Source organism: Camelus ferus, chromosome 17 (assembly GCF_009834535.1).
Source record: "Camelus ferus isolate YT-003-E chromosome 17, BCGSAC_Cfer_1.0, whole genome shotgun sequence".
In the NCBI taxonomy this organism is placed as follows: domain Eukaryota; kingdom Metazoa; phylum Chordata; class Mammalia; order Artiodactyla; family Camelidae; genus Camelus; species Camelus ferus.
Window position 1 is genome coordinate 1,799,812 of NC_045712.1, and position 14,810 is coordinate 1,814,621.

Sequence of the window (14,810 nt, forward strand, 5' to 3'; positions counted from 1 at the left end):
AAGATTCTGAAAGTAACTCAGGACTAAGACAGTGGACAGGGGCCACTTTTAAGCCCACACTTGATAAGGACACAAATTTGGGAATTTATCAGGGTCCATTAACAACCAAGGAGACACACGGAAAGTGGCAGCAGGAAGAGGGACTGGGTTGGTCCCCTCGTGGAGAAGCAATGGACACGCTACAGGCTCTCAGAGATCCTCAATGGAAGACGGAAGACAGGAGCAGAATAAAACCTCTCGGGCACCAGGTGAGTGTGGTATTAATGCACTGCGGGTGGATTTAAAGTAACCACAGTGCCCAAAGGCAACGTGTCCTAACTAATTCACATAGCATCACAGGCACACGATGCCTTGTATCTCAACAGCAGCAGCAAAGGCAGAGTGAAAGGTTTGAAATACTTGAGAGCAAGGTTACACCTCATACTTCAGAGCATTACTTATGATCAATGCTATCTTGATGACACACACAAAAAACCTTTACAGAGAAGAGTTTAAATTAAAAGGTCAGACATAGTAGCAGTCAAAGCTTAAAAACAAAATTTCTTGTAACACAAGACAGGGGTGGGAGAACAGGTTATAATAAGCATCGTTCTCTGCACCTACAGTAGTTTATGGGGAGGGGGTGGTTCTCAAGCTGAGCACTGTGTACTGACTTCTCAGGCCAGGTAATTCCTTGTTGCAGGGGCACTGTGCTGTGCCTGGTTGGATTTTTACCAGCATGTCTGGGCTCTACCCACTAGAGGCCAGTAGGATCCACAAGTTGGGACAACCAGAAGGGTCTCCAGGCATTGCTACCCGTCCCCTAAGGGACAAAATTACTCCCAGTTGAGGACCACTGACACAGCAATTCCTTAGACTCTCTAATTGTATGGAAGCCTCAGAGAGGTTAAAACGTTTAGTTCATGGACAGAATATATACTTTGTATGTGTATTTACAGTCATGACATAGATGGTGACTTACAATATCATAAAACATGAGCCAGAACCAAACTAAAAAGAAAGTCACCAGCAGAGACTGGAGGAAACGGAAGGACCAGGAGGGAAAGACTTTACCCCATCTTCACTAAAAGCACGTGGAATCATTTTGCCCCTAAGCATTGAGAGAATGAGCAATAAAAATACTATATATCTGACACCAGTGTCTCACACACACACACACACACACACACACACACACACACACACACCTCACTGAAAGGCCTCCCTCCAAAGGAGGAGGATTTCCAGGTGTCCGTCTCGAGGACTCCTAACACATCTTCTCCCCACACTTGCAAAACAATCTGTGCTTCCTTTTGAAGAGCAAACTTAACAATGGACTGCTCTCTAGCCATTCAATAAACATATGTGGGACACTCAAAACTCACTCAGGAAAGTACACGAACCTCGGGGAGGAAACTGGCCATCACTTCCCATCAGTCCCCAGCCCCTACCTGGTTCTTCCTGTAGTCTTGCTGAGAGTGCCTCAGGACCCTGTAGCAGAGCCGGCAGATGTGTCTGAAGGGCGCGTGCCGCTGGTCCCCCAGCTCCTCCAGCCGCAGCATCGGGCCGTCGCCGCAGTCTGTGAATGGGGCCTGTAACAACTTGAAGATCTGTTTGCGAGAAGAAAGGATAAAAACCGCCATCATCTGGTGTTGTCATGGCTAACCCTCTCCTCGGAAGTAGTGCAGCAGTAGAACCTGAAGGGTGGCTGAGCCCCACAGAAAAGTCTCTCCTTCCCAAAAACCATTAACCTGAAAACTGCATTCATTCCCTCAGCTGGGACTGGCTCCTCACAGAGTTCAGTCCACCTGGACCTAGCTGGCTCTCAAACACGCGCAACGGCAGTGTCTCAAGCAGTGCTTCAGAGCAGATCTGGAGTCAGCAGGTTCTAGGTCGAAATCACACATGTTTATCACTTTCCTACAGGTATCAGATCATGGACAAGGCAACCTTTATCCTTCTCATCAGTAACAGGGAAAGAATAGTACCTAGTTCACAAGGGCGCTGTAAGGATAAAGGCAGACAACTAGCTGTCAGGTCTGTAAGTCAAGAGCTCACCCAAGTGCCCCACGGAGGCTCCCCCACTGAATCACACTGTTTCTGCCCCTCTAGGAATTGCTGTTGTGGTCACAAGCATGACATTAAGCCACAGGTCTAATTTGGGTGTCATCACATGAAATGGTAGGGCATTGCTTTTTCTGGGACTTAAAATCTTTGTTGAAACAAGATGGAGTATTAATAAACTTTGTCTATTACGGTCCAAAAGGAGAAAGGATTCTCAAATCCCAAGTTCCGATGGAGAACTATGGAGCCTGTAACTGACAGGTGTTTCTGTTGGCTCTGGTGGCCTAGAATTTCCAAGCCACGCTTGTGGCCCAGGTTCCAACAGCTTAGAGAACTAGATGGTATACACTTCTGTGCACGTCACCTAAACTGGATTTGTCACTTTCCTCCAATTTGTTTCTACCAGTTTATTTAAATTTATAAAAAATAATATCATCTATGTATATTCTGTGAGCTCATTCTATTTTCCACTCACTCTTCATGGAAAGATTTGGTGGTGATTTGTAACAGTTCCTATAAGAGCCTCTGAAGGCCTTCCGAGTTTATCAGATACCCCACGTCTCCCAGCCTTAAGAATACATTGCTATTGATATTATTTTTCAGGAAAAAAAAGCTGTCAGCTGAATTCTTGTTGGAATTCCTAACAGGTAAATTCTCACATGGCTGATTTTCAACAAGTGTGTTAACAATCAAGTCAACTGTCAGACCTTGAAAAGATGAAGGAAACATAAATGCATTTTACTAAGTGAAAGAAGTCAGTCTGAAAAAGCTATGATTCTAACTGTATGACCTTCTGGAAAAGGCTTAAAACTATGGAGACAGTAAAAAGATCAGGGGTTAGTGGGGAGGGAGGGACAAACACGCAGACACGGAGGATTTTTAGGGCAACGAAACTCTGTACTCTGTATATTATAATGGTGGATACATGTCATTATGCATTTGTTTGAACTCGTAGACTGCTCAACACCAAGAGTGAACCCTAACGTAAACTATAGACTTTGGGCAATGATGATGTATCCATATAGGTTCGTCAATTTTAACATAGGTACCACACAGGTGGGGGTGTTAATAATGGGGAAGCGAGGTGTGCCTGGAGGTGTGAGGTGTAGGGGAACTCCCTACTTTCTACTCACTTTTGCTGTGAACTTAAAACTGCTTTAAAAAATTAAGTCAGCTTTTTGAAAAAAAAAGTCAACTGAGCAAACCTTCCAGGTGGGAGTCACCACAGCCCTCTGTAAGAGCAGTGACACCAGAATGTCCCATCTTACTGACCTGCTTGAGAATATTCTGTTCTCGCATCAGTTTCTGCCGTTCTCTGTTGGGCTTGGAGAAGACCACTTCAAGAACGTCTTGGCCAGAATTAGTTCCGCCGGTGACAAAGTAGACCAAGTCTTCCAGCAGCTTGGTTACAGATCTTAGGAGGAAAGAAGCCATTAGAGATGGGAAGTGTTTGATGTTCAACAGGCTGAAAGCTTCACCTTGGAAGCCTTCAGGCCTAACAAACCTGTTAAACAGAAGCAGATCTATTCTTCCCAATTTCCTTGAAACTGTCAACTGAGGCCAATTACCAGTAAGAGTGAGATAGAGACAAGACCTCACTGTCCACAAAAAAATTATCAGCTTCACAAAATATGAGACATCACATTTCATCTCAGAGTAGCCTCAACCCCTGATGTTTAGTAAGATGGTTCCAGAGGCCAAGTTGGAGGCAGGGAGACAGAGAAAGAAGGAGAGCTTTACAACCTTACAGACTTGCAGAACAGTGAAAGCAAAGGAAACCACTTCTTGAAAAGCACAAGACCGACAGATGAAGCAAGCCAGGAGCGCTAAGGCCTGCTGCTCACACACAGCTCTTCAGAGCCCTGTCTCTCTCTCCCCGCAAGGGATTTAAAAACTCCACCGTGGGTGAGGATGAGTGTGCTTAAAGCTCGCAGGGAGCCCCACCTCCTTTCATTCTGGGTGATGGTGCCCTTCTCCAGCTTCCCCGCTATGGAGCCCAGCACTTTGCTGGCATCGTTGGCGAAGTCCAGGTCCCGAACCTCAGCAGGAGAAACTGGAACTATGGCAAACGCCTCCTTGTCCTCCTTCACAGGAGACGTGCCGATCTGAAATGCAAGACAGTCTTTGTGAGACAGTCTCTTGGATTGAGAGGGTAAGACATTAATCAAATGCTGTTATCTATGGGACACTGGGCAATCCAAAAGCTGGAAGCTATCTTGCAGTTAAAGTCAACTGCACATAGAAAAGCATCTGGAAGGAAGTGCCGTTCACGGTTGCTACATCTAGAGGTTGGTATTGTGGGGGAAAGTGAGGCAGGAATGGGGCACTTCTGTGGTGTTATAGCTTCATTTGTTACCGGGAGCACGTAAGACTCTTGTCATTTAAAAACATGTTTATAAACACAGAGGAGAAATGTACAAAATGGTAATTACTGATTCTGAGAGTATTCTAAGGGTAGATGCTGTACCAATCTTTCAACTTTTCCATATACCTGAAAATGTTCATAAAAGGAGAAAAAATTCCAATCATTTTCCTCATCACCAAAAAAAAAAAAAAAAAAAAGAATTATGTGACAGTATCATTCCATTCTTAAAGAAGAAAAACCCTGGGTCGTGTATTTATGCTCTACTATCCTGGATAAGGTGAGAAAGGAGAGGCGGGCTTCAGGGAGAGAAATTAGAGAGGCTGGAAGAACTTTCAAGAAATAAAAGTGTACATCTAAATGCAAAGAGAAATAAAAAAAAATAATAAAGAGTGGGGAAAATTGACAAGTATGTGATTATACCTCAAGGCATAAGCAAACATTCCCCCAGCCAAAATCATCCTTCAGACAGACATGAAATCCAGACAATTGCTCAACCTTTAGGGTAGAAGCCATGGGATAAAATAAAAGGTTCTAGTTATTTCAAAAGCCCTGGGCTTGCCTTAGCCAGGTCCCTTGGAAAGAAATCTTTCATCATATTCGAGTTTGTCCATGACCACACTCTCGCCAAAGGAACAAAAACTTCAGAGGTCCATCCACCCCATCCTACCCCTACCCTCCCACCCTGCTCTGTCCTCAAAGGAGCCCTTTCATCAGGGAGCATACGACTGAGGGGAAGCAGCCAAGTTCTGGGACTTACCTTCAGCATCACGGGTTTTTCCTCTTCCTTGTCAATGGGGATGTTTGTGCTGTGAACCCAGGTATTAGTACACAGGTGTCTGAGCCGGACATAGGAGTTTCTAAAGGGACGGAAAAAAGGATTTTAGGGACAGGAATGTTTAGGTGTTCTATAGTCACTGGCTTAGAATCCATCCATCAGAATAAAAAAGGACACCAAATGGTTTTCTGCTGCATACACTGGACAACACAAATTTAGGAGCAAACGATTCTGGTCCAAGATACATCCTGATACACCTACAAGAGCAAATCATTCATAACAACTCTCGTGATGTGAATTTCTAAATGCAGGCAGACCTCATTCCATCGCACTTTGCCTTACTGCTCTTCACGGACACTGTGTTTCTTGCAAATTGGAGGTTAATTCGCTGAGCAGGTTTATCAGGGCCATTTTATCAATAAAGTATTTTTTTAATTAAGATATGTACATTGTTTTTTAGATGTAATATTTGCACACTTAATAGATAATAGTGTAGTGCAAACATGACTTTTATATGCCCTGGTAAACCAAAAAAATGTGTGTGACTCACTTTACTGAGATAGTCACCATATTGCAGTAGTCTGGAAGCAAACCCGAAATATCTCCAAGATACACTTGTAGAAAATTTTATCCCATGAATGACTATCTTAGAACAAACTAAGCATGAAACAGAGTAACAAGAAGTATTTACTGAGTATCTATTAGTATGTATCATGAGAGATGAAAAAGCAGTTAATTGAAATTTTCATATGGATCAATAAAGCAAAAAATAAAATCATAAAATTCCCAGGAGAAAATGTGAGTCACTATTTAATAATCTTGTGGTAGGGAAAGCCTTTCGAAGCACTTAACAAAACACAAGATTTCTAAATTTTAAAAGTAAGAGATGGATGCATCTTATTACATAGTTTAAATTTTACATCTCCATTCAGAAAAAACTCATCAACAAAACTGAAAGTAAAATGACAACCTGAAGGAAAAGAATAAAAGCTATGAATCCACATATATAAAGAGATCTCAAAGATCAGTAAGAAAAACATCATGACTATTGGAAATGAAAGTCGAACAGGTGTTACACAAAACAGTAATTTAACAAAGAAATATAAATGACCAATGACACGGAAGCACACATTCAACCTCCTCAATTTACACAAATTAAAATACATGATTTTATTGTAGCATATTCCGAAGACTTCAGAGACAAATACAGCCCAGCACTGACAAGCACGTAGAGAAATGCGGTCTCCTGCACTCATGGTAAGAATATCAACATGTTCATCTCTGGAAGCAAGCCAGGCACTTTGTATAACATGCATGTAAAAGTGTATCCGTCTTTTGACCTAGCAATCCCATTTTTATATTTCTTCTTTAAGAGATGGCAGCACAGATGCAAAATGAGGCATAAAGATGTTCAACAGAGCATTGTTTATGATAGTAGAGCATTGCAAACAACCCAGTAACTCAATAATGGACTAGTTAATTATAGTAATCTATGCCAGAGTGGTACACAGTTCTTTAAAATGACTACAATCAATATTCACTTACTCTGGAATATGAACAGGACACACTGTTCAGTGGGAAAAAATGTTAAAAATAGCTTATGGTTCATTTATGATAAATTATACACAAGTGTGTGCCCAGAGACGTGCCTGAAACTATAGAAAACCAAAATGGTAACTGCAGTTATCTCTGAATGGTTATATTTTACATGATTTTTACTTGCTTCTTTGTTCTTCATGAGATTTTAAAACGTTTTTGTTGTTGTTTCTTTTTACAGTGAGCACGGATCATTTTACAATGTTTCTCATATTTGCCTTTTTTAAAAAAAAGTAGTCGGAATAATGACATAATTTATGCACTTAAGGAGTCTACCAACACATTAGTTAGAGATGAATGAATGCCAAGCAGTGGTAAGTAACAGGAGACATACATTAAAAAGCATTAAGATGGGAGACAGTCAAGGTTAAGTCCTGCGGGACTTTTAGAGGAGGAGACCCAGGAGGCTTCAGAGAGTCAGGGAATATTTTTGTTACAGAAAACTGGAGTTGGAACTTTAAACACCAGTAGGACCAGGGCAGAGAGGGGAGCATGGAAGTCATTTGCATTAAGAGGAATTCAAAACAACAGCATCCCGAGTTCATGGGAAACAGGCAGACGGGAGACACAGCAAACCAGGAACATCTCTTCAGTAGAGCCTCTGCCTTCCTTCACTCTGTCTGGAACATTACAAGTGATATTTACCTTGAATAGCATGAATATAAACTAAACCACGTGAACTTGAAATTTGACAGAGATTTACATTTTTTTCTTCTGAGCAACTTGGATTCATTTCCCTATTTTCAAAGTATAACCAAAGTTGGCGCTTACTTTTTAAGTGGATGATTGATTATGTTCTACACAGCTCTATGTCGAAGTTCATTTAAAACACCCAGGGCATTCTGTCTATTCTCCTTAAGTCCCATCCCCAGTCCTTAACTCAGAAGTCATGATAAGGACACCTGCAAAAGAGCCATGCTCTCCCAGTGCTCATTTAATGCATCTAATTTACATAGACTGCAATTTTATTATCTTGTTTGTTATAACAAGGATTTGCCACTATTCCTTTCATTTTGGCTAGGAAGCGTTCTTTCAAAGAGTAACTATCACAAAAAGTTCTTTATTGGTAACATTTTAAGTACTTCCATTTATCCACCCCCTGACTTCCTCATCTTCAAAGAAGCCAAATTTAGCACAACTTTAAGATGGAGGGAAATGAGTGTACTCCTCCTAAGATTTTTCTATGGACTCCACTGAATTAACAAGGAAGAGGCCCTGTTCCTTTCTGGCTGTGAGGTAAGCGGCCAAGGGCAAGAACAGATAAAAATTTAAAAAGCTGAGACCAGGTCCAAGATCATAACTAGCAATGAACCCACTGGTGGGCCACGCCAGACCACCTTTCCCAGGGTGCGCACAAGGCTCCTCTTGTTTATGAGTTTATGATCAGTCTGTCTGTGGGCAACTGCCCACAAAGAAAGTTTTCCAACAGAGAAACAGTCATAAATCAAGGGGATACAGAAGCAGGGGTTGATAACCAACCAAAGTCGCTTGGCAAGCTGACCTAGAAGCTCAACCTTCCCCTCCCCACTGGATCACGGCGATTTCTAACCCCTCGGGGATTAGGGCAACTGGCCCCTCATTCCTCTCTTCGCGAAGGGAATGCCATGAGGTTCCTTCTGACGGATATTTCACATCACATTGTTTCATTCTTTGTTATCCCTTACAAACTAAAACACTTCACATATAAATAAACATCGTTCCCTTGCCTTCTGGGAGCTTAAAAAAAAAATCCATCAAAGAACTTCCAGAAGAGAGGACACAATGTATGGAAAAGCACTTAAACTGAAACGCAGTTGGACTCTACAGACCCTATCCCTGTCTAGGTAAGAAGCAGGTGGTCAAGGAGAAAGGACAGTTTAAAAAGGCCATCTACCCTACTTCAAACCGTATTTTTAAAAATGACCTCAAAACTGATCAAAGACCTAAGTGGAAAGGGCACAAACTATAAAACTCTCACAAGAAAGCATTGGCATCCATCTCTGTGACCTTGGATTCAGCAGTCATTTCTTAGGAAACCAAAAGCATAGCAACCTAAGAAAAAAAAAGACAAACTGGACCTTAACAAAGTTAAAAACTTCTGTGGATCAAAAGACACCATCAAGAAAGTGAAGAAGTCTACAGAATGGGAGAAAGTATTTGCAAATCCTATCTGATAAGGGGTTTGTATCTAGCACAAAAGAACACTTAAAACTCAACAATAAAAAGACACATAACTCAGTTTTTCAAATGGGCAAAAAATGAGCAAATGGTCTGAATAGTTATGTCTCCAAATTCACTCTACAAATGGCTAGCATGCCCAGGAAAAGATGATCAACATCATTAGACGTCAGAGAAAGGCAAGTCAGAGCCACAATGAGACACCACTGCACACTTCCTAGGATGGCTGAAGTTAAAACAGACAGATACCCACCAGCCACGGGGAGAACGCAGGGAAACTGGAACCCTCCCATACGGCTGGTGGGAATGCACAGCTGTAAATGTGGACACTGCCTGTGCTGATTGCTTGGAGAGAGACGGGAAGAGGACCCAGCACAGGAGAGCATTCTCCTCTAATTCTGACAGCACCCAAGCTGCATTACCACTTTCACAGCCTGGCTCTGGGGAGCAGGTCAGTGGTAACGACACACACAAAGTAACCCTGAGAGAGAGGGGCTGTGGATGGAACCCGCCAATGCCGGTGAGACTTGCGCTAACCCTCACTGTGCTGAAGAGTCAGAGCCGCCGCAACAACCCCATCTGCCTTCAACATTTAAGGTTTGGGGCTCTGCAATGGGGCTCACTGACTCGTGGCAAGTTGTTCCAATTCTCTGAGCCTCAGTTTCCGTATCTATAAGAAAGCCCTCTCTCACAGGGGCTTTGATGAAGATGAAAGCATGTAACACAAGTATTTAGCATTATAAATGGCATGCAGTCAGCACTCAGCAAGCATCAGCCACTATTAGTGTTTTTGTTGATTTTGTTAAGATTGAGGATTTGTCCCATTTACAGTGCAGTTATTTCGCCCAGAAATGCATTCTTATGCAACGAAACTGAGTTAGATTTAATAAAATAGCCAAAGAAGACTAGTCTGATTTCTCAATACATTTAATAAAATTTACTGTGCATTGAGGCGATTTCAATGTTCCATCTTCTGGAATTTCCTTCCAATTGTTTATTCAATTGACCAGGAGATCTCTCAGGTTTGGGAATGAGGAAGAGAGTCAAGGAAACAAGAAATATTGAGCTACTTAAACTTACAATTTGGCTTGTTTACCTAAACACGGCACTTCTTATCCAGCTACTGAGAACTTGTAACTGATGAGCCGTTAAAAAACAAACAAACAAAAAATCAGATGCCATTTCAATGGGTAGCCGGAACATATCCTTTACCAAATCCTGTACAAAAGCTTTCAGAAAGGCAGTGATGTTTTAGATTCCAAGAAACCCAGACAGGCTGCACATCTCAGCCCTGCCTCACTGGGCTAAGCCATGTTGGAACCATACCTGGGGACAAGGCTGTCACCTCCACGGAGGGTGGTGGGGTCTAGCTCGAAAATGGAGGAGATGTCATTGCCTTCGGGCACCGAGACCAGGGAGTACACCATCTTCTCTTGGGGGTTCCGCAACCTGCTTCGGGAGGCGTCCTGATCCGGGTCCACCTGGGGAGGAAAGCCATCAAGTCAAGGGCTCTGCGCGCCGCGCCCTCCCCTCACTACCATCACCGCACGCTCCACAGGAACAGGGGAGAACAGTGACCGGCAGCAGTTGGCAGGAAAGCACCACCGTTTCAGAGCAGTCGTGGAAGAGGATAGTCGGCCCCCCGTTGCCAAGAATATTTACGCTCTACCTCCTCGTGTTGGAATAAAGATACTTAAACGACACGGGGCTGCAGCGATAGCTGTCCGCGGGAAGAGCGCGCGAGTGACACGTCCACGTGCAGTGGCTGGCAGAGGGCAGGAGCCCTCCGAGAAAACGTATCCTGTGGACTTGGTTACGTGTCACTGAGTTAACCTACAGCCAAGACGGCTCGTGATAATGCGACACAGCTACTTCCCAGGAGAAAGCATCACGTGACATAGACCTGAATCCAAGTGTTCGTAAGCAGCTACCCCCGTGTGGCCAAGAGAAACGTTTGAGAAGTCAGACTAGCCCTGAAAAAAAAATATTCATCATTAATCAAGGAGGGCTGCCCACAGGTCAGGGGGAAAGGGCCTCTCCTGCTACGTGAGGGATTTCACTGAGACTGAAGAGAATCTGACAGCGAAGGCCGATGACAAGGACGAAAGCTTCCCTGACAAACTGTAACAACACACTCTGGTCTCCAAAGGCCACCTGCCCGAGGAGACGCAAGCAGCGCGCTCAGCCTCGCGCCCGCCTGATAAGCTTCGCAAAGTTGCTCTCGGCTCTGTGATTTCACACTGGATTATTTCTGAAGTTTAACATCCTTGCAAGATGACATTAACCACCTGCCTGCACTAGGAAAACCACAATTTCCTGGTCTCCATCTTGCTTTGCTTAGGCTGAGGCCCTGCCTCCTTTCCAAATGGAATGGAGAAAAGGAAACCAAATCTAACAGGCAAAGGAGAGAGCGAGAGAGGATTTCCTTCCACAGGGCCTGAGTTCCAGGGTGGCAGGCGATAGTCTGCTTTTTCAGCTCATCAACAGCCCCAACTTCTGTTGAAGGAGAAGGGAAGGAAAAAGAGAGAGAGAGAAAAGAAAAGGAAAGATAAGAAAGAAAAGGAAAATACAAATAATTCTTTCAATACCCAAAACCTCTGTCTTCCTGCCCTCACACTCCCTCCTCCAACACCTCGTTCCCCTTCCCGACCACAGCTCCTGTAGGTAGGTTGTTACTCTACCTACAGGAGCATAAGAATCCACTCGAGAACACCAGAACATCTCCAGGAACTCAGCTCAGGAGACAGCACTGGGAACAGAATTCGTCCTCTTCTAACTCCTGTTACCTGTGAAGTGTTCCACATACCACTTTCAAAATAAACCCTGACCTGGTTCTCAGCTACAGGCTGGCAGTGGAACTGCAGACCTGCCAGATGTCCAAAGAAAAATGACAGGTGCACCGAGCCCACTGCACCCGGACTGTGACTGAGAAAGGCGTCCTGGCATTCCCTCCGTGTGCAGTCGGCATGTGCTATCCTCGCAAGTGAGAGGAGGGCACACGTGCAAAAGGCCGTCAGCCCAGAGCCAGGCTCGGAGTGTCCTTCCTCTCTTTCCCTCTGGCGTCGAGCCTGTGGCTCAAAGGGGCTGCTGAATTTAGCAGGACGAGAGCAACAAAGGCGAGTGGGGCCCCAGGCAAGACCACAAGCACTGGGAGCCAGTCTCAGGGAAACACAGGACCAATGAGCAGAGCAGAGCGAGGGGCTTCCTCTCCCAAACTTCCGACTTTCCCAGCCACGAGTGAAGCGTGCAGGACCCGCCGAGGCTAACACCTTTCCCCCAGAGGCAGGAGCTGCGCTTCTGGTGTCGTGGGTGTGGGGGGAGCCCCGGCACACAGCCCTCTTCCACACGAGGACCACCACCCAGGCAACGTCCCGAGGAGCCAGAGCAGTGCAGCCCAGATCTGCAGCCAAGCCGGCTGGCACATCCCCCCGCCCTGGATGGGAGAAACATGAAAGAGTAGAAAGATGACTCAACTCTCAGAGACCCTGAGGCATGTGCCCAATTAGGGCCACTCTCTGCTTCCTCACCTGTCCAACAGAGATGAAAAGACCTGCCCTAGTTCCTTCGTACACCTGCTCTGCCGCCCAGATCAGCTGGTGGATATAAAGGCACTGAAACTGCTCATCAGCCTTTGCAGCTTACAAATACGCCATTTAGTAAGTGCTGGCCAAGGGCCAGGCACTCCATCTGCACGGCATCGCGCTTCGTTGTTACGAGCTTATCGCTGACCTCTACGGAAGAGGGAACTGAGGCTTGGAGAGGGAAGGTGACTTGTCCAGAGTCACACAGCGCCTAAGCGGTGGGTCTGTTATTTAAACTCACGTCTGTCTCTCTCTCTCGCCCTTCTCTCTCACTACATTCTTCCTCCTACATTACAAATGCCCGTCTTTCCCTCACACATCCCCAGGCCAGGAGAGCAGTCCCGTTCCCCAGAGAGTCCAAGGTTCGCTTGGACATCAGCTCCTACTGAACGAAGCCACGGTCCTCCTTCAAAGTCATCTCAGAGGGGAGACTGACTCTGCTACCTCGGAGGGCAGCACCAAGACCAATGGATGTGAGTTCCACAACGACAGTCCTGCCTCTCAGAACAGAAAATGTGCAAGGAAGAACTGTCTTGTGAGAACTTGGGCCCCTTCCAGTGTAAGTGTTCAAACAATCACCAATGAAGACTCGCAGGGATGATGTGCACAGATTCTTTTCCTCACACTCGGGAAAGTGGGACCAGGTCAGTGTTTTCCAAGCCACTGTAACTGCGGAAAGTCAGTTTTCGAACTGAGCTCCAGTAGTGAGAGTGAAGAGCATGAAAGGAAGGAACAGGACCCGCTGGTGCTCCCTCGTGAGAGGAGCCGCAAAGAGGAGACGAGCTCCCCCAGCAAGTCCAGGAGCTAAGAGCGGGACGCCCTCGGCTCGAACTCCTCTGTGTTTCTTCCAAAGCTAGCATCCTCCCCAGATGCAGCCAGCAGGGTCATGGCTACTGCAGAACTCGCAACACTTTCAAAGACAATTACGTTCTGTATAATCTCTACCCATTTCAACTCCTTTCATTAATGTGCCTACTTTAAAGTCCAATTTTTTCAAAATTTTACTAAAAATAATACCTCAACACGACTACCATATTCACCACTGAGATGATCACATGGACACACAACGTCAGTTAGAGCAGCAGCGCTTTGGGTTTTTGTTTGTTCCATTAGCCCGAGAGCAGAACGAAGCTCTCCACAAGAGAACTGGTTGGCTTACACCCATCAGTTCCCTGTAACACAACCACTGCCCTCTTCAACCCATAACCGTGGATGCCAGAACCCCCCAGTGCCTCCATATCAGCACTGATTGGCAATCTGGCCTCCAAAGAAAGATCCAGTTGGCATGAAAATTCCAAACCACATTATAAAACCTATTTCTGACTCTGCAGAAAGCAAGGACAGATGGTTAGACAACTGAGGGTCTAATCAGAGGTCACGCCTCGTGCGGTACTTCCACCGTCTACATGACTGTATCCACGTTACACACTCATTCCTTGAAAAACCTGAGTGAGTCACAGATTCAGGTCAACAGCAAAAGGGCACTGGTTTGTAAAAGACTGACTTCGGCAGGGGCCATCGCTGTCGCCAGCTTAGCAGCATTCCAAGAGGTACCTTGAACTTCTGCAACTTAGCGATGGAGAGACCTCTTGACTAAGCACACAGGAAAAGCATCAGGACTGACAGTCTCTTGGAACAATCAGGATACAAGGGGATATGACCGGCCTCATGGGAAGCTCAGAACAAGACTCTCTTTTAAGGCAGCATAAGGTTTTCCCTTCCCCTTGAGTGACCGCAGGGGCCATTTCCTACATAGGGTTCCAGATCATATGGCCTCACCCTACCAGATGAAGACAAGAAGGCTCTTGCCCATACTTACTGAGGGCTGAAACTCCAGGCATTCTTCCTCAAAGTCAGGGTCTACCTGATGGAAAAGAATCATTAAGGAAATTAAAACATCCATTGGTTTCTCAAGGACTCGGCCCCAGTTGCAGGAGACTTCAAGGCCTGCGAACATCTTTGGACAGCTAAGAACTTGTCCCTTCCCTCCGTTCACAAAACCAGCATGCCACAACAACAACACGTCACACACCGAGTACAACATACACGGAACAATCTAAGTCACTGATAGACGGCTCTCAAGTGTAGACAGAGGAACACAAAGAATCCACTAGCAAAGCAACAGTTAAAAGCCTGAAATAAATAAAACATCAGTCGCCAGTCATTGATAATCCTGCTTATTTCTAGTTCAGAATTTAAAAAATGTTTGACTTCCAGCAAGAGCTACGTTCACCCCAGAACGTAACAGATAACGCAACCACCACTGATCTTCCGCAAACCATGGAATCAACAT

At 45.0% G+C, this 14,810-nt stretch overlaps 1 protein-coding gene across 3 annotated transcripts in view; it reads right to left on the reverse strand.

Annotated features, from left to right (window-relative positions):
• Nucleotides 1-14,810, reverse strand: part of ITPR1 (inositol 1,4,5-trisphosphate receptor type 1) — a 299,811-nt gene that overhangs the window by 155,481 nt on the left and 129,520 nt on the right. For 2 of the 3 annotated variants that reach the window (XM_014560074.2, XM_032458045.1), the window contains exons 12-17: nucleotides 14,337-14,381; nucleotides 10,263-10,417; nucleotides 5,166-5,265; nucleotides 3,988-4,148; nucleotides 3,316-3,457; nucleotides 1,431-1,589 (exon numbers count right to left, since the gene is read on the reverse strand). In XM_014560074.2, the coding sequence (XP_014415560.2) occupies nucleotides 1,431-1,589; nucleotides 3,316-3,457; nucleotides 3,988-4,148; nucleotides 5,166-5,265; nucleotides 10,263-10,417; nucleotides 14,337-14,381 (762 nt within the window). The remainder of the gene's footprint in view (nucleotides 1-1,430; nucleotides 1,590-3,315; nucleotides 3,458-3,987; nucleotides 4,149-5,165; nucleotides 5,266-10,262; nucleotides 10,418-14,336; nucleotides 14,382-14,810) is intronic. The other variant, XM_014560075.2, reaches the window with a different exon arrangement.